Raw genomic sequence first — 18885 nt, 5'->3', positions numbered from 1 at the left:
AATGAGACAATGTTGTTCTACTGTTAAGGGTTTAGTAGTTTAAAAGTCTCTCTTTCAATTTTGCATTGCAAAGAATTACCAGGACAATTTTCGGAGCAGTTAAGAAAACTGTACTTGAAAACACTAGGTCTATTTGTAATACTCTCTTTTCATTATGGATCACGACACAGAAGTTATAGTCAAGGATTTCAACAGTATTCTTGAAGAATTAACTTTTAACTCGAGACCCATTATTACCACTCTCACGAAGTTAGCAGAAGAAAACATTTCGTGTGCTCAATATTTTGTTGACGCCATTGAGAGTAGAATTGAAAAATGTATGCCTAAGCAGAAGCTATACGCTTTTTATGCCTTGGACTCCATTTGTAAGAATGTTGGCAGCCCATACACAATCTACTTCAGTAGAAATTTGTTTAACTTGTACAAAAGAACATACTTATTGGTGGACAACACCACAAGAACAAAACTCATCAATATGTTTAAGCTTTGGTTGAATCCTAATGACACCGGCCTGCCTCTGTTTGAAGGCTCAGCACTGGAGAAAATTGAACAGTTTTTAATAAAGGCCAGTGCTCTCCACCAGAAAAACCTGCAAGCAATGTTACCAACTCCGACTGTTCCCCTCCTATTAAGAGACATTGATAAATTAACTTGTTTAACTAGTGAAAGGCTAAAGAATCAACCAAATGATGAAAAATTAAAAATGAAACTGTTGGTTTTATCTCAGTTGAAACAAGAACTGAAAAGAGAAAAACTAACTCTCAATGCTCTGAAACAAGTTCAAATGCAACTAAGGCAGGTCTTCTCACAGGACCAACAAGTTTTGCAGGAAAGAATGAGGTATCACGAACTTCAGCAGCAACAGCAACAACAGCAGCAACAGCAACAACAACAACAGCAGCAGCAGCAGCAGTATCACGAAACTAAGGATATGGTCGGTTCTTACACACAAAACTCTAATTCAGCGATTCCATTGTTTGGAAATAATTCAGATACAACGAACCAACAGAATTCTTTATCTTCCTCTCTTTTTGGTAATATTTCTGGCGTTGAATCTTTTCAAGAAATTGAGAAAAAAAAGTCCCTAAACAAAATCAATAACCTCTATGCATCTCTTAAGGCTGAAGGGCTCATATATACTCCACCAAAAGAATCCATCGTAACGCTTTATAAAAAGCTAAATGGACACTCAAACTACTCTCTTGATTCACACGAAAAACAATTGATGAAGAACCTGCCAAAGATACCCTTATTAAATGATATTCTTTCTGACTGCAAAGCTTATTTTGCCACGGTTAACATCGACGTTTTGAATAACCCATCCCTGCAGCTGTCCGAACAAACTCTTCTTCAAGAAAATCCCATCGTCCAAAATAATCTTATTCACTTATTATACCGATCCAAGCCAAATAAATGTAGCGTGTGTGGTAAGAGATTTGGCAACTCAGAAAGTGAAAAACTACTACAAAATGAGCATTTGGACTGGCATTTCAGAATAAATACAAGAATTAAGGGATCACAAAACACAGCAAATACAGGCATAAGCAACTCTAACTTAAATACAACTACCACAAGGAAAAATATTCAATCAAGAAACTGGTATTTGAGTGACTCTCAATGGGCAGCCTTCAAAGATGATGAAATTACCTCCACAAAGCATAAAAATGATTATACTGATCCGCATGCCAATAAAAATATCGATAAAAGTGCCCTAAATATTCACGCTGATGAAAATGACGAAGGCTCTGTAGACAACACTTTAGGAAGTGATAGAAGTAACGAGTTGGAAATACGGGGAAAATATGTTGTTGTACCAGAAACTTCACAAGATATGGCCTTCAAATGTCCAATTTGTAAGGAAACCGTTACTGGCGTTTATGATGAAGAATCTGGTGAATGGGTTTGGAAAAATACTATTGAAGTGAATGGCAAATATTTCCACTCGACATGTTATCATGAAACGTCGCAAAATTCAAGCAAATCTAATAGTGGCAAGGTCGGTTTGGATGACTTAAAGAAATTGGTCACAAAATAAGAGCAGAACTGCATATATACATTTAAATTTAATAACTATATATTATATTAAATTCTTTGTTCTTGGTATTTGATGGGTTGCTCATTTGTTTATTTTTTTTTTTTTTTTTTTTGCTTATGTGTCCATTATATTATATGTAATTTTACATATGTAGCCAAAAGCCCAACTAATCATTAAAATCGATTAAAGACCGTAAAGTAAATTGTTCATTATAGAAGAAAACGACAAAGAAAAACAGGGTACACTTCGTTACTGGTCTTTTGTAGAATGATAAAAAGTCAATACGGTTTTATCTCCTTATTCACTTGAAAATCTTTTTCCATCAATTTGTTAATTTTAGCATCTTTTTCAGATATTTGACTTCTCGCATTTTCAAGACATTTCTTTGTAAAAGTTAAATCACCTTGAAGTGAAGTTATTCTAATTTCATTCCTCATAACTTCATCTGACAAAGACCGAATAATTTCATTTGCAACAGCCAATTGTTTTTCCTTTTCATCCAGCGCCGATGCTGCTTTCGACAAAACGATATCCACAAAGGAAAGACCATCTTCTTTCATGTCCTTCGAACATTCGGTGACACTATCCTTATTATCAATTTCAAGTTCTGTTTTTTGGGTTGATGTGTACATATTTGATTGTTGAGTACCAGTTTGTGAATGTGTTCCTAAAACGTCAACACTAGTTAAAATTTCTGTTGTATTACTGTCTGTTATATCGTCGAGTTGTTTCACTCGACGATCTTCAACGATTGGAACCCTTTTTCCAACAGAAAAATAGCCGTAGGACGCAGGTCTTGAGAAAGAGAGTGAGATGTTTTCTGATGCGTGCTTCCCATTTCCAGGGATTATTTTTGCTTTGTTAGAATTAAAAATACTGTCGAATTGCTTCTTTTCTGGTAGGGTTTTCGTTTCCATTGTGCTCAGCTGCACCAAAGACTTCACATCTGGCGGAGAAGAAGGCTTCACATTTTTAACCATTAACGGTTTTTTTGTAATTTGCAGTATATCCTTAGGCATAATTTTGGCATCTGCCATATGCTCGGGCTCGACCACATGTGGTTTGACCGACGTGGATATAGAAACAGGTTCACAGGACTTCTGAATATCAAATCCCATGTTGGAAACAAATCTCTGAGTCTTCATAAATGACCAAAATCTGGCTTTTTTTGCATCAGGCTTGTTCTGTAATTCGTTGTAGTAAATCTTAATTTCAGAACTCATTGGGTAATCTTCTATTTCACCTTTCAGTATAATGATGTCACTCTCTCTAAAATTATTGGAAATTGCTGATTTAAGGTTGTTAGCAAATATATCTTTAAGTAACTGCATTTTTTCGTTAATTATTTGTCTATCACTGTCGGAAAGCTCCGAAGGGAACTCATCAACCAACGAAACGGAAATAAGTTTCAAATTTGCAAGCCATTCTTGCCTCCAAGAGCTTTTTGAAAGGTTCTCCTTCGTGTTTTTGGGTTTGCTAGAATTAGTATCACTATGCGACACTCTTCTATTGCTTTTAGTAGGCGTGGTACTTAGCTTTGTTTCTTCGAATCCTAATGGAGAAGACACGGTTGGAATTTGGGATGGTTTAGCGGAAGAAGAATTTTGTTCTTGGCTATGTTTCCCTATATTGATATTTTTATTGGTCACATCATTTTTTTCAGTGTTATTTGTGTTTTCAAATGTAGAAACTGCATATAATGGCAAATATTGTAATCTGTCCTTCTTGTGCACTTGTTGGTAAAAGAAAGCACTTGATGTTTCATAGTTTTCAACAGAGCAAATGTCGTTAGTCACACTAGTTAATGGATTGCCACTTAAATAACTATGTTTTGGGATCCCTTGTTCAATAAGGTCAGTTATTGTTTCTTTATCGTATGTCGTTTTATCAGCTATCCTCCAAAGAATGTTTTTCGTCAATTCACGATCAGATTTTCGCCAATCCAATACAGGATCAAACCATTTGCCTGCCTGAATTTGGTCCTTTTCAGCACTTGTATCTAAATCATTAGTTACTTTGATTTCATTTGATTCACCAGAGCTTAAACTTTCCAAGTCAGTTAGGCTATCATTATCTGAAGAAGAATCGTCTGAGTCGGACACGTATACCAGCTCCATTTTTCCCGGGTGAGTTATTATCGTATTCATTCTCCCACGGCAGATCTTCTTTTTTTCAATTTGCTCATCCTCTGTATGATTTGCGAAAGATTTCTTTGAAGGTTGAGATAGAGAAACTGGAAAATTATCGCTATACTCATGCTTACTTGCACTAACTGGCTGAGATAGAGACACCTTATCAGTCTTATTTTCTGGCTTTTCAGTGGAAGCGATAGTTTCCAAAAAATTGGCTTTTTCTTTTGACAGAGCATCACTAGAAAAAGGTTTGCTTTCACTTTTAATGAAAGGAGCCTTGAGTACGTTTGAAAACAAATTTAATAAAGATTTGCTTTCAACAGCCTTGGAAACCGGTTCATCCTTTGATTTAACATTCTCCCGGTCAATCTCTGAGGATATTTTTGGAGCAGATTCAACCTGAAAAAGGTCATTAGTTCCAATTTTTATATCTTTTTTTTGTGTAACTTTATGTGTGGAAGGAAGAGCAGTGTTTTGTGATTTATTTAAAGGGTTTTGAATAGTTTTCTTAGCCTCATTTGATGATTCTTTCGTATGCAAAATATCTCGCACAATTTCCTTAGGCTCTAATTTCTTTTGGATGTTTATTGTACCGTTTGAGATATTTGGAGTTCGCCCTTCATTAGGCTTATGCTTTTTCATAGGATTCGGTATTTCTCCTAGCTGGGGCCTCTTTGATGGTGTAACATTCAGGGTATTGTTTCTCGAATCAATGTGGGATTCTCCTTGTACTTTTTGAAGCACTTTTCGACCATCTATTCGTACACTCTGTATCTGCTTTGTGGTTTCTTCGGTTACTTTGTTTACGTGAGCTTCAGTGCTCATGATTTCAGGCGGCCTCTTACCAATTTTCTTGTTTTCACCATTTTTATTCTTTGCAGAAGTGTTCATATCATTTTTCTTTTCTGTGCTTCGAGAAGTAGAGTTATAGTTGTTTTCTTGGCCTTCATATTCAACAAGAAAAGCAAGTTTTGTAGTTTCTTCATCTCTAGTGGAAAAATTTCGGCTGTTTCTACGCCCTTGAGGTCTGTCAGCTGGACTTTTCGACAAATGAGGTGACTTTAAGATTTCCATCCTCTTGAGGTCGGCGTCTTCCTTCATTTTTTGTTCAGATGTTATAGGCTGATGCTTCGAAGGTGCAAGTGTTTTCTCATCGTGCAGTGTTATTTTATCTTGATCAATGGCGACTTTTTTTGGAGATGGAACGATCTTCTTTGATGTTAGAGTTTCTGTCGTGGCTGACGTCCCATTGGTATCTAAGGCCGATGCGACCGTACTATTTGCACTATTCTCATCTAATTTTACTGGTTTTTCTTGATTTATTTCTAAACGCTCGTTAGTAGATTCCTCATTTATTCCATACACTTCTGTTTGTATGGCATTCGGTTTTGCAATTCCAGGACTTCTTGCCTTGCTCTCCTCCGGTGATATACCACTGTCACCGGCACTAACCTTCGGAACTGATAGTGAATCAGAATGGGCAAAGTTTTTACCTATATTCAACTTTTCTTCTTTTTTTTCTTCTACGGTATCTTTCCTGATAGATTTGTCCTTGGTCAAAGAAATCACAGAGGCGCCGATGTCTGCTGATCCTTTTTTAAGTGGCTTCTCTAAAACAGGCTGTTCGTTTGCCAAGTTTATGCCTAGAATCTCTTTAGAGTAATCCCTTATTTTCTCTTCACTTAGTAAGCTTTTTACTCCTGATAAAAATGAGTTATTGGTTTGTGATGTTGATATCGGTACTATGGTACGTACAGGCTTTGAATTGAAGGTAGAAGTTTGTTGCTGCGCATGCCGGGAAAATGCTGTTTGTTCAAAACTTGCTAGAGACCTGCTAGCATCATGTGAAGGATTGTTTGATTCAATTCTTCCTGCTGACGTTTTGGACCGAAGAAGGGAGAGTAGTTTGCTGTTGCTTATTTTTTCCAGATTTGAGTGAGGAAAAGAATTATAGTTATTTTTTTTCAGTGGTGAGGATTTTGGCTGTTGCAACTGTTTATGGGAAGTCGGTTTTACATCACTTGGTTGATGAGGTGAGGTATGAATTGCGGTTGACGGCCTTGAATAGTTTTTGCTTTTGGCAAACGTGAATAATGGAATTTTAGGTGTCTTCACTTCATTGGATTTTTCTTCTCTTTCAGGAATTTTATCATTCGGGGTTACTGGTTTTTTAGTAAACTTGGGAGTGCTGGACCTATTGGGTGTCTTATTGTCATTTGGCATTGGCTGTTTTCTTCGCTTTTTTGGTATTGTGGGTTGAAGCTTCCTTTTTTTTTTTATCCCCTGCAAAACGATGTCCAGTTAGAACTCTGACTGAATTATAAAACCTGAAAAGCGCTTATTTCGTTATAGGTTTATAAAAAGCTTCACTATTACTGTTATACCGTTTTTGTTTATGTGATGCGCTTTTGTTCATCTATTTAGTAATATGATTTGCGTTCGTTCTCAACGATAAAAATATTGACTAAGTACTTAATGGCAGTGCACATGTTTAAGGACGTTATAGCCAGTTACAAACACTTATGTTATTATTTCATTTATAGTATACTGCGGATATATGTACTCACATACAAAAATTTATTATATTTTCATTAATTTAAAAAAAAGAAAAGATATTTAGAAGACATTGCGCAAGGTCATTAATCCTTACCTAGCTTGTTCAAGATGTCAGCCCAAACAGTAGCAGGAGGTTGGGAAGCATCAACACCAGCCCAGATACCGGTCTTTTTGTAAAAGTCAACAATTGGTTCGGTTTGAGCATGGTAAGCAGCTAATCTCTTCTTCAAGGCGTCTGCATTGTCATCAGATCTTTGAACTAAAGCTTCACCGGTGACGTCATCCTTCATGTCTTCCTTTGGTGGGTTAAAGATCTTGTGGTAGGATCTGCCAGAGGCTGGGTGAATTAATCTACCGGTAATTCTGGCAACCAACAATTCATCATCAACCTTCAATTCGATGGCTTTTTCCAAAGGAGTTCCTTGTTCTTTCAACATTTGGTCCAATTTTTCAGCCTGAGGAATGGTTCTTGGGAAACCGTCCAAGATGAACCCATTCTTACAAGCTGGATTGTTGGTCAATTCATCCTTGATCATGTTAACCATAATGTCATCAGAGACTAAACCACCTTGGTCCATAATTTTCTTTGCTTCCAAACCTAATTGAGTGCCCTTTGCGATTTGAGATCTCAACATGTCACCAGTGGCCAAGTGAGCGGCATGGAAACGCTCTTGCAAATTTGGAGCTTGAGTACCTTTACCGGCACCAGGTGGGCCAATTAGGACCATTCTAATGGATTCTGAGCTAGACATTACTGTTATATTTGATGCTGTGTGGTGACTTTACCAGAGAAACGTTAATGTTTCTTTATTAAAGCTCTCGTTTCTGATAAACCAGGTAATCCATTTCAGAAATTTATGCGTATATATATATACAAATATGCGTAATAAAACTAGCCAGAGTGAAAAAGTCGAAAATCAAAAAAAAATGGGCGAATAAGGACAGAAGCCGCGGGCTGCTGCGGACAGTTCTCCGTGACAGGATCGCGCAATCGTGAGCTTTTTTCCTTTGGTTGTGAAAATTTCGTCACACTATCAAAGTGAACAAAGCACAGAATGTGTTTGCTACTCAATCATGTTCAAGTAAGCAACAGTGCCCAATGAACCTAAACAGAGCAACAGAGAAAACAGGAAGACACAACAAAAAATTTATATCATGCATGACATATGTTACCGTTAATTATATACCCAATAAATTATATATAGAAAAATAAAAAGGAAAAACAGAAAGGTCTAATAGACACTTAATATAGTTACAATGGAGAAGCAGTTTAGTTCCTTCCGCCTTCTTTAAAATACCAGAACCGATCTTATAATTCTTGAGAAGCCTTGGTAGCCTTGGCAGACTTCTTTGGCAACAAGTTTTGATGGATGTTTGGCAAAACACCACCTTGGGCAATGGTAACGTTACCCAATAGCTTGTTCAATTCGTCATCATTTCTGATAGCCAATTGCAAATGTCTTGGAATAATTCTGGTCTTCTTGTTATCCCTAGCAGCATTACCAGCTAATTCTAAAATTTCAGCGGCCAAATATTCCAAGACAGCAGTCAAGTAGACTGGAGCACCAGAACCAATTCTTTGGGCGTAGTTACCTCTTCTTAGCAATCTGTGCACTCTACCGACTGGGAATGTCAAACCAGCCTTAGCAGATCTAGATTGAGAAGCTTTAGCAGCTGAACCAGCTTTACCACCTTTACCACCGGACATTTTATATTTTATATGTATGAAATTTGTTTGTTTTGAAGTTGTTTATTCACTGAGAAATAACCAAATCCGTATGATGATGTAGTATCAAGAAGAGAAGTACAGATTGGAAGTAAATAGATGATGGTTCAACAAGACCAGAAAATCTACAAGCTGATTAGGAGTCTTATTTATATATTTTTTAGGTCAAGACTTATTGCTAGTATTTACGATCCACTGGCTGGCTTCGTGAACGGGGAAGGGGGTGAGAAAAGATTTTGAAATCAACAAAGTGGGCAATAACAAATAACAGCATGAGAAACCACATATCTCTACGGGCGTTTCTTCAACAACGACGAGTTAACTATTGTGCTCTTTTTTTGAGCCACCAAATACACTCCATTCCAATAGCTTCGCACAGTGAGGCGAAAATTTTGGAACAGCGCTAATGAATTATTTGTGAGCTCGGCGAGTTCAAATTTGAAGAAAACGCGGTTGGGTCGTTAACTATGGTTAGACGCTCAATGTCGCCCGAAAGGGAAGGCTGTTCTCACTTTTTCGCGCGTTGCACCCTTTCTTCCGCGAAAAAATGAGAACGATGGATTTAAAATCAAGAGAATTGGCCTTAGTAGTGGCAAATACTACCTTGGTTGGTTATCTTGTAACGATTGGTAAGAAAGGGGCATCTCTGTTTTCTTGATGTATATAAACAACATGATTTGATCATCTCAGATGGTCAGATTTATTAAAGACGTTTCTCTTTCCGCATTTTCGATTATTGTTATATTAAATTTATCCTATATAGACAAGTCAAACCACAAATAAACCATACACACATACAATGTCTGCTAAAGCCGAAAAGAAACCAGCCTCCAAAGCCCCAGCTGAAAAGAAACCAGCCGCTAAAAAGACTTCCACTTCCACTGATGGTAAGAAGAGAAGCAAGGCTAGAAAGGAAACATACTCTTCTTACATTTACAAAGTTTTGAAGCAAACTCACCCTGACACTGGTATTTCCCAAAAGTCCATGTCTATCTTGAACTCTTTCGTTAACGATATCTTTGAAAGAATCGCTACTGAAGCTTCTAAATTGGCTGCGTATAACAAGAAGTCTACTATCTCTGCTAGAGAAATTCAAACCGCTGTTAGATTGATCTTACCAGGTGAATTGGCTAAGCATGCTGTCTCTGAAGGTACTAGAGCTGTTACCAAGTACTCTTCCTCTACTCAAGCATAATGAAATCACTTCCTTTGGTTATAATTAATATTATTATTTATATGGGTATATAAAAATTAAAGTAAAGTAAAAAAAATTGTATAATAGTTTAATAATTTTAATGATTATAAGATATTTACTCGGTTGTAAAATTGTGTTCTCGAAATTACAAATGGTCTCATAGAGGGAATGCGCTTATGCGGCAAGGCAGTTTACTTGTAAGACTAATTATAAGAAGAATAAATAGTGTTGCTTATTAATGACTCAGAAAAGTTTCCACATGATATTTATTAGCTTTCGAAACTTCAGAGCATTGGCTCGTGTGAACAATACTAGATTTTTCCTCAAATTTTAATTCGTATTGCAGTTGCTAACTATTACAATTTTTGTTTATTTTATGCCTTGGAGATTGAACCCTCTGTTGTGATTAACTTCCTGTAAAAACTCCACGCAAGAAACAAAATATAAAAATAAAAAAAAAATTGGTAAAAAAATGAACAATAGAATACGCACGTATAAAAAAATACTAAAAATAAAATAAATGCCACCGACTCTATAAGTACACAGCAATAGTAATTAAAAAAAGACAGATGTCGCTGACTGGATCGTCAGCTGCACTTCAGTATTCCTTGATCCTCTCTCAAGTGGATCCATCCATTTCGGCCCCTAAATTTTTCTCCATCTCATCATACGATATTCCAAGTTGATCTTCGCTGACTAAGTAGGTTTTCCTACTATTCTATGACAATTCAAGTAGTAAAGTGCTTCTATTTTTTCGCAAACGATCATATTTTCCTTTAAAAGACGATAATGATTCTTCTGGAATATCAAATAATCACTCGCCTATGAGCTCAATATGGCCATTGGATGCCTTCTCTACTTCGAGTCCGCCTATGTTTAGAAGGTCGGCTATCATAGCATCATTATCAAATGTTGCATCTCCTTTTTGATTTTCCCGTGAACTTACTGAGCTTGAGCATGAGCTCAAACTTTCAGGAGTATTTATGTCATCACTCAATGGGTACAGCGATTTTGTGCACAACCCATCGATAACACTAAACGGTTTATCACTTAAAGACCAAACGTATAACTTTGGTACTTTTATTCCAATTCTTTTAGAATCCAATATTTCGCAAGCTTTATGGCCAATTTTCTTCCTTTTTCGATCTGGGGTTGGTAAGCTCTCGTCTTCATCTGTTGATTCATCATCTCTATAAGTGACCTCATCAATGTTGTAATCACTATCATAACTATCATTCCTTGGGCCTTCCGAAGAACATGTGAGGTTGGATAAGTCTTCTCTTGAACTATTATAGAGGCAATCAATATCCTTTTTCCTTGTATTAATAGCGACGTTGTCTAGACTAAAGGTGCGATCAGGTCCATCGAGCTCTACTTCGTCGATTTTATGCACATGCTCGTTGAGATGAAAAAAGCTAGACACATCTAATGTAGAAAAATGATTGCATTCACTGAAATGACCATCATCCAAGTTAAGGGGCGTACGGTCCTCAAAACAACTGCTACTATATTTTTTTTCGAGTGGTCTTGGATTTTTCACTCCCTTATCCGTACCATCCATTGGTGTCAATATCACGGCCTCATCAAAGTCGACATCTGATTCCGTTTCTGGATATTGGTGTGTAATACCTCTATTATTATTTATCGATACTGTTTCGCAACTATCGATGTGGTTGTCTACTAAAATATCAACACCAATGTCCTCTTCATCTTCATTAGTTGTTGAAGCCGAAGGACTGTGGTATTGTCGGTGAGATTCACTTTTACTTGTTGGCAAACCGAGCAGTACTACAGCCGAATTCGCCCCGAAGTTTACATCGCGCTTATTACTGACATATGTAGTATTGCCAGCTGACGTGAGCTGGTCATTAAATATATTATCTGCTTCTGTCTTAGAGCTGCTGCCAAGAGACGTCTTTTCCTCTACCTCGTTGGTGTTTTCCTCCCTAGAATATTTATAAGAATTTTTTTTTTTCTGTCTATTACTACTTTCTGGTTTTAATCGTTTAGCACTAATATAGCTACTCTCAAAATCCGAGGCCTTACTTATAGAGGGGTCCCAAAGAGCATCAAAGCTGCCATCATTATTGGATGAAAGGACGACAGTTGAAGAGGACGACGAAAAGGAAGCAGCTGTACCTGTCTCTTTTGGCTTTTTTTTATTTGGACTGTGTGGCTTGCGCCGCACGGTACTGTTAACAGGCGCACTAAGCAACATTTTAAAAGACTTTTTTATTCCGTACTATACCGCTGCTGTTCAGTTAAATGGTAACCTTCTTATAACTTTCTAGTGACCGCAATAATTATATTCCTTCTTTTAAGAAATTTCTCGATACAATTATAGAGGGCTTTTGACTCATTAATCTTACTGGAACCATTGACAGATTAGTCCGAAGAAGAAAACTCTAAAAAATCCGCTAGTAAGATTCAACAAAAAAAAAGTCTGCTTGCTATGAAAGTCTGATTTCTAGAGTACACACCTCTATAGCTACACTCTCAACTGATTGCTTCACTTTTTGAAAGAGGAAGAAGGACAAGAACTGGATTCACAAACTCAACTACATCTCGGTTTATCCGTTTAGACCAAGGTTTTATATAAGGCGAGGTAGAGTTCGGAAAAGGAAACTTTCATCGACTTCCCTTAATGATTATTGATTCCCCTTTGCTTTCTCTCCCCAACATTTGAAATATGATTTCTTTTTATTTCGAAAATGCCATTCTTCTCGTTCCCGTGATGTTTTCAATATGCATGCGGCAAGGGGAACATGATATTTCCGTTCTATGGCTTACGCAAGTAAGAAGCATGGCGCAATGATGCAATAGTCCATGGGGGAAAGTGTGGCCTCAAAATGAAAAAAAAAAGTGATGATAAATTAGTTATTAGGTAGTGATTATGTAAAAAAATTCGATTACACATTAATTATTAGGTAAAGTTGGTAGAAGAAACAGGAGAGAAAAAGAAGAGAAAAAAAAGGACAAAAAACGAATTTCATGTGGAAGTGTTCACGCTTTTGTTCAACTAATGAAGGTGCTCTCAACGATAGAAATACCTTTCTCGTGCTTATATTTAGAAGGTTGACAGTATTGATAAATGAAAGGTTTGATGCTCACAATTTTCTGAGCTAACGACCTGACCATGCTTGGTAACTCACCGAGAACGTCGTATCGATTAACCAGCCTCAAGTCGTGTTCTGAAAATCCACCGGGGAACTTGATAGAGGTTGGATATACCCAGCCGCTTTCCTTATCTGTACTCGTAGCACGGAACCTAACATGACGTTTTGGGCTCTGCACAGAAGAACCAATAGATATCAGTTTGTTTTTTTCAGTAATTGACCAAACTGTTACGGTGACGTTATCATGATCTCGAGGAGTAGTGAATTCAATTGCTAAAACAGAGTAGTTTTCGCTCTGAAAACATAGGAAATTCCATTTACTGGCTGCTTTATTCGGCAAAAGACCTTGAACAGCGTCCAGATAAACGACAGGAACATCAGTTAATGAAATATTTTTATTTTGAAAGTCCCCACTATTGAGTTTTTTATCGTAGGAAATATTACCATTACATTTACCTCTGGGCACAAAAACATGTCTGATCATTTTGTCTGAGGAAACGAATTCGTCACTCATCGAGATTTGTTTGTCAAAATAATAATTGCAACCGTTGGGGTTCATCTTAAAACCTTGAAACAAATCCACCAACAAATCGATTTTCAAATTTTGAATTGTATTGTTACATGTTGGTAAATCACATTTGATAGATAACTGGCCAATGGAACCTAATTTTTCATTTTTGTTGCTCAAAAATTCAAAAATAACATTTCTAGAGACAAACTTTAATGGTTGAAATTCAGCTATGTCATCCAATTTAAAACTTTCCCAAACGTCGTAGTCAGTATTATTACTTTCTGAGCCAAAAACCTTGAAATTCAATTGGAAGCCTTTATAGATACCACCCATAACCGTAGAATACAGTAATTGAACAAATCCACACAAGCCTGTATGCAAATCTGTGAAATATAACGTTTGGGTCTCGACTCTGGTCTCCATCGATTTTTTCATCACTCTGAATAAACCTCTACCACCATCTGTCTTGTTACTTATGGTGTGTTGGTAGCCCGTTTCACTATCATTGTGACAATACCACTCCAATGGTTGGATGTCATTAATAAGAGTATAGTTCTTACTCTTACTTACCGGTTTTTTGTAATCTACCTCTTTAATAGGCGCAAACTTTATCTTATCACTGCTCGATTCAAGCATCACTAAATGAGTCTCTATGTATGTACGATGTATCTTATACGCCCTCACTGTCAAGAAAAGACAATACGAAGTACGGCGGCAATTGTCACTCAAGAAATTTCTTCATTTTTATATGACTATACATCGTAAACTCAAGCCCAGAGAAGTGAGTCTCCAGTAAACACTGTTCGTTATATCCATCACATTTAAAATCCGTAGGCTTAAGATTGCCAAAACATATGCATACAAATTCCAGTAGTAAACATGATTTTGGAATTCACTGTAATAATCTGTGAGACATCTTGGAAACCGGAAGAACAAAGATGAGAAAAAAAAAAAAAAAAAAATAAAAGCCGCATAAACATCGGCTAGACGGAAAAATTAGCATTACGTCTATGACTTAGTTCTCCGAAAAAAATACAAGCCGTGTGGGGTGATTACGCCGTACCCTTCTTTTCGCGTTATTCCAACAGGTCGTACAGAACTATCAGTATTTGGAACGATATACTTATTTATCGTCTTTTCGCGTTTTGGCCGAGGGAAATATTGCTTTTGTTGCGGAAAAGAGTATCACGGCACAGCATCGGCCTTCCTAGTTGTTTACTTACTAAAAAAGCCTAACTACTCATTTTCCAGTCATTCACTTAAATTGAACTTAGGGGGCTCGTATTCGAAAGTCTTGTTGCAGCCTAGAGGACCAACGACATCGAAGATGTAGTTGCACTTAGTCGCTTCATGTACACTCCGAATCTTGAATTTGTCGCTGCACCGAACAAATACAGTAGCCGATCTGCGCGGACCATTCCAGCACTGGTCTCCATTTTCGTATTCTAGTACCAGACCATTATTCAGTTCGTTTAAGTTCCCGAATACGTAATGTTGCATGTTACCGTCATCGTCCTGTATAGCTGCTAAGTTTGAAATCAAATCACTCTTCTCATCATATGTGGCCTTTAAATGTTCTGCGTATTTTTCCATGTTTAAGTCAACATTAAAACCTGATGTCTTAAAACGACCGATCAAAACTTTTTTACCGTCAACCTTATCCTCAGCTTGATATATGACACCTTCGGTCATTGGACGTTGAAAGCATATAGTGTACACATAGTTGTCCAGTATGTCGTCAAGACAATAGGATTGTGATCCCATTAGTTCTAAAAGCTCAGTCAGATTTCCTGCAGTAGAATTAGTTCCTTCATCTTCAGTTTCATCTAATAATTTCTTATAGTCCATTTTTTGCTTTAATTCATTCTCCAGGAGACTGACTTGACTTTCACAAGAGCGGAATCTCTTCTCTAATGAGACCAAATCTTTTCTAGATGAAAAAATATTCAGCTTAGATAGAATCTCTTTGAGTTTATTGCGCAAATCTCCAGAAGTACCGATATGATCGCTGTTCGTATCTTGTTCTGACTCAACAGCGTCTGGTGGCAATACCTTTGGTGCATTCTCGTTCACAAATGATGTTACTTCGCTCAACGATCTCAAAAGGCTCTCTGACGGGTGAGCTGGTTCTAATTCAGCCAGTTCGCCGTATTCACCTAGGTAGTTTTTATACGAATCGACAGCACTTTTGACCCCTGCATCTTGAAAGTTAACATTGTAATTCTGAGAAATATCATCCATAATCAAACGGAATTCTCTGATATACTCCAAGATATCGTTGGTATAGTTAATTTTACCCTCCACTAGCGCTTGAACAAAATTGGATTTTCCTATGACGTACCTCAACGTGTTCTCAGATTCTCTTTTCAAAAAAATTTGAGGTACTTCTTCTGTAAAGTACAAGTAAAGATTATCTGCCTGCTCATCATCAATTTTGCTATCTGCATTAATTTTAGCCTTTTCAGCCCGTCTTCTAACTTTTCTGAATTTTTTAATATTATCATTGACAACTTTATCATTTAGCGAGGGAGTATAGGCCTCTGATAAATCACTTAAAATCTTGAATATGTCCTGGTAACCTTTACTTACTCTTGAAACCATAGTGAACGATGTAAGGATGTCCGATCCCAAACGAGTACTGTTTAATTGTTCAAATTGATACAAAATGGGATCATGGCTTAATTGGTTAAAGTACTCGCCTCTCAACTGCTCTAATTTGGCTCGATTTTCTGAGAGCCTGTTGGAGAGTACTTTTATCTCGGCAGAAGCTTTTTCCTTATCTTCTTCTAAGCAATTACCACGGGTGATAGCCTCTTCCTTTGTACCGTATTTTCTTTCCAGTTCTTCTAGGGCCTCTTTACCTTCCCGGTAACTTGATAACTCTTTAGAGGCCATAATGTCAAATTCGTTTTTTAACTGAGAACAATTAGATCCAGCATCAAAGAGCTCATATCCAGAAAGTAGCTCGTCAGAACAGTCACAGCAGTCACAAATACCATCTGCGACTTCCGATTTTCGTATATATCTTGGAATAAACCCCTTGTTATCACAATAAAAATACTTATTCACTTTACCACCTCCCTCTGCAACGCTTTTGAATATATCTTCCACGCAGGCGGCGCTGCCGGGCTCATCTGAACCATCAGGACAATCACAAACCCCATCATTAATCTGGCTTATATCCAATACGATATCTTCGTGGTTCAAACAGTGCCATTTAGTCAAATCTGGTTCATTCGAGTCATACAAGTGCTGCTTTTCCCAGGGAACACCCACTATATGCCGTTGACTTTGTTGCAATGACGCTACAAGCGGCGATTGCTCAATTAATAGCAGAAATAATGAGAACATGCTCACCATAGCGAATCTTCTTAATGAAATAGCAGAAGTGCCTTTATGCTTCTTAAATGCAGTGCGGAAGCCTCTGCTTCTACCATAACATCTTCCAACACAGTCTTCATACACTATTATTATTCATTTTATGGCCGGGTAAGTATTTTAAAAGGCATTGGCAATACCCGTTTTGTTTTGACCCAAACAACTGTTTATCATTATTCCTGGTGCTGTCTTCTTAGAAACTATAAACGCTTGTGCACCTACCCAGTATTTAACCAGTTGGGAGGAGATAACAATATTTACTTACTTTTTCACAAAATAGGAAAAGGAAAGTTATACTTTGCTATAGTTTAAACAAAGGGAAAGTTTTCAAATAACCAAGGAGTCTCTGTTACTACTTGCTAAATATCCTCATACAAAATATCAAAACAAATTGGCCAAACTGCACAAGGAAAGTTCACTTTTGTTCCAGAATTAGTTATAGTTCCTTCAACCACATAGATGACATTATTTTCTTGTAGTGTACAGATGCCGCTGGAGGAAAGGTCCCTGACAAACTTACCATTAAACCTATTGTTCCGAATATTGTCTCACCTGGATATGAATGATTTACAAAACATAGGGAAAACTTGCACCTTGCTAAGGATGCTGGCGAATGAGAACATTGTTTACAGAAATGCTGTTATCGGCTCAAACGGGAATATGTGGTGGACAAAAAATGTTCTTGTTGATGTCTTTGATGTTTTGAATTTTAATAGAAAGGCAATGAAAACCTTAAATAGTCACAACATATCCCTGGTCGCATCATTAAGAAATGTTCAGCGGAAATATAAACTAGGCGTTATTGATCCGGCTAGAAAGACAATAAGTTATAGAACAAATGAAGTTGAGAGCAAAGAAAAGGGCTCTGTGAAAGATTTAAATATGGATTTGAACGAACCTACAGAAATAACAAGGGAGCAAATCGCTCATACTGCAATACTACAAGGAATGAATCAATTCATCGAACTCAATGATAAAGCATTTAGGACCCATTCAGCGGATTCTGATGATACATACATAGAGGAGAATAATGGAGAAATACATTCTCTCCACGGATTGGAAAAAAATACAACATTTGAAGAAGACTTAGTCAAAAAGCCACCTTTTATCCCTTCTCCGACATTTTCTAATTATTCTAGAAGTTCAACAAATTCTGTATTTTCAAGTTCATCGCCCAAACTACTGGACGATGATTGGAATAATATTACAATGGATTTCACTAAGTCACGAGATCCTGATTATAAAGAGATGACGCCTACATCTACTGAATCGTCTGACTCAATCACAAGATTGAGAAAATCTAATAAAGTCAAGGATAAAGCCGAACTTTTTGAGAAGTTAATTTTTAGAGATAGCAGACCATTAAAAACAAAGAAAAAGGACAATCCAAGATTGAAATTATCCAGTTCGTTAAGTGCTAATGACGAAGATTTTAGGAAAATCATAAGTCCCCCTTCTGACATACTACCGAAAGTTGGCAGAAGGAGCGTCTCAAGAGGTTATTTAGAGGAGATTGAAAGGCATTATCCCGATTTTAACGGTGAAACAACTAATCCTCTAGCAATTAAAAGAGTCAACAGTACAAAGATAGCAAATTATGAACAATTAATTATAAAAGAAAATAGCTCGAACTGTAAAGGAATAACAGAGAAAAATGATGAAAATAAATTTCAAAGAAGTCACACTTCCCCAGTAATAGAATTATCCAAACCTCATCAAAGAAGCAAATTAAAGGCGGTTGTTACAGACGGTAATAAGATATGCTATCGCAAAATCGAATTGGATAACCCTAGTGGGTCGAATACGAATGATCATGTAATCAAACGGCTTGACGCTAATACCGATTTTAATATATAACAGAAAACGCCTCAAACCGACTTTGCTTGGAAGAGTTTTCTCTGAATTAGCAACGGAACTTCGAAATGGTTTTAGACAAGCATGCATGGTATGTAGAAACAGTTAAAGAGCGCCGCTACCATTTGCACAGATGTACATATAAATAAATGACTTATTTTTTATATTCTATCAATAATAAGACAATTTGTGGTTGCCTTTAGAAATTTCGTGGCTTTTTTTCATATATTCTAACTTCAATAAAGTTTTTTTGATGCGAAATTTGATCGCTCATATTAAGGACGCCTGAAAAAGACATGCGTCTACATTTTGTGTCATTCCCATAAGAATAGTAAGAACAGGCATTTTTATAAATCGATACAAAAAAAGAGCTACTATACGT

General features: G+C 36.9%; 9 protein-coding genes across 9 annotated transcripts, besides 2 other annotated features; 3 read left to right on the top strand and 6 right to left on the bottom strand.

The window, feature by feature from the left end:
• Window positions 1-154: 154 nt before the first annotated feature.
• On the top strand, window positions 155-2035 carry PCF11 (Pcf11p; the record flags this gene model as incomplete). The annotated part of the gene is made up of 1 exon (NM_001180536.3): window positions 155-2035. One exon carries the CDS (start codon window positions 155-157, stop codon window positions 2033-2035), a length of 1881 nt encoding a protein of 626 aa, NP_010514.3.
• Window positions 2022-2269: an origin of replication (ARS429; Autonomously Replicating Sequence).
• A 44-nt stretch (window positions 2270-2313) lies between these two features.
• SIR4 (chromatin-silencing protein SIR4) lies at window positions 2314-6390 on the bottom strand (the record flags this gene model as incomplete). The annotated part of the gene is made up of 1 exon (NM_001180535.1): window positions 2314-6390. The coding sequence occupies one exon, from the start codon at window positions 6388-6390 to the stop codon at window positions 2314-2316; it is 4077 nt and encodes a 1358-aa protein (NP_010513.1).
• Window positions 6391-6806: 416 nt separating this feature from the next.
• On the bottom strand, window positions 6807-7475 carry ADK1 (adenylate kinase ADK1; the record flags this gene model as incomplete). The annotated part of the gene is made up of 1 exon (NM_001180534.1): window positions 6807-7475. One exon carries the CDS (start codon window positions 7473-7475, stop codon window positions 6807-6809), a length of 669 nt encoding a protein of 222 aa, NP_010512.1.
• Window positions 7476-8032: 557 nt separating this feature from the next.
• HTA1 (histone H2A) lies at window positions 8033-8431 on the bottom strand (the record flags this gene model as incomplete). The annotated part of the gene is made up of 1 exon (NM_001180533.3): window positions 8033-8431. The coding sequence occupies one exon, from the start codon at window positions 8429-8431 to the stop codon at window positions 8033-8035; it is 399 nt and encodes a 132-aa protein (NP_010511.3).
• An 817-nt stretch (window positions 8432-9248) lies between these two features.
• HTB1 (histone H2B) lies at window positions 9249-9644 on the top strand (the record flags this gene model as incomplete). Its single annotated transcript, NM_001180532.3, has 1 exon — window positions 9249-9644. One exon carries the CDS (start codon window positions 9249-9251, stop codon window positions 9642-9644), a length of 396 nt encoding a protein of 131 aa, NP_010510.3.
• A 278-nt stretch (window positions 9645-9922) lies between these two features.
• Window positions 9923-10171: an origin of replication (ARS428; Autonomously Replicating Sequence).
• Window positions 10172-10458: 287 nt separating this feature from the next.
• Window positions 10459-11862, bottom strand: CRF1 (Crf1p; the record flags this gene model as incomplete). Its single annotated transcript, NM_001180531.1, has 1 exon — window positions 10459-11862. The coding sequence occupies one exon, from the start codon at window positions 11860-11862 to the stop codon at window positions 10459-10461; it is 1404 nt and encodes a 467-aa protein (NP_010509.1).
• Window positions 11863-12659: 797 nt separating this feature from the next.
• Window positions 12660-13907, bottom strand: YDR222W (uncharacterized protein; the record flags this gene model as incomplete). The annotated part of the gene is made up of 1 exon (NM_001180530.1): window positions 12660-13907. The coding sequence occupies one exon, from the start codon at window positions 13905-13907 to the stop codon at window positions 12660-12662; it is 1248 nt and encodes a 415-aa protein (NP_010508.1).
• Window positions 13908-14522: 615 nt separating this feature from the next.
• GTB1 (Gtb1p) lies at window positions 14523-16631 on the bottom strand (the record flags this gene model as incomplete). Its single annotated transcript, NM_001180529.3, has 1 exon — window positions 14523-16631. The coding sequence occupies one exon, from the start codon at window positions 16629-16631 to the stop codon at window positions 14523-14525; it is 2109 nt and encodes a 702-aa protein (NP_010507.3).
• A 477-nt stretch (window positions 16632-17108) lies between these two features.
• On the top strand, window positions 17109-18506 carry MFB1 (Mfb1p; the record flags this gene model as incomplete). The annotated part of the gene is made up of 1 exon (NM_001180527.3): window positions 17109-18506. One exon carries the CDS (start codon window positions 17109-17111, stop codon window positions 18504-18506), a length of 1398 nt encoding a protein of 465 aa, NP_010505.3.
• Window positions 18507-18885: the final 379 nt, after the last annotated feature.

The sequence above is a fragment of the Saccharomyces cerevisiae genome, chromosome IV, assembly GCF_000146045.2.
Source record: "Saccharomyces cerevisiae S288C chromosome IV, complete sequence".
NCBI lineage: Eukaryota > Fungi > Ascomycota > Saccharomycetes > Saccharomycetales > Saccharomycetaceae > Saccharomyces > Saccharomyces cerevisiae.
This window is presented reverse-complemented; position numbering and strand designations above follow the sequence as displayed.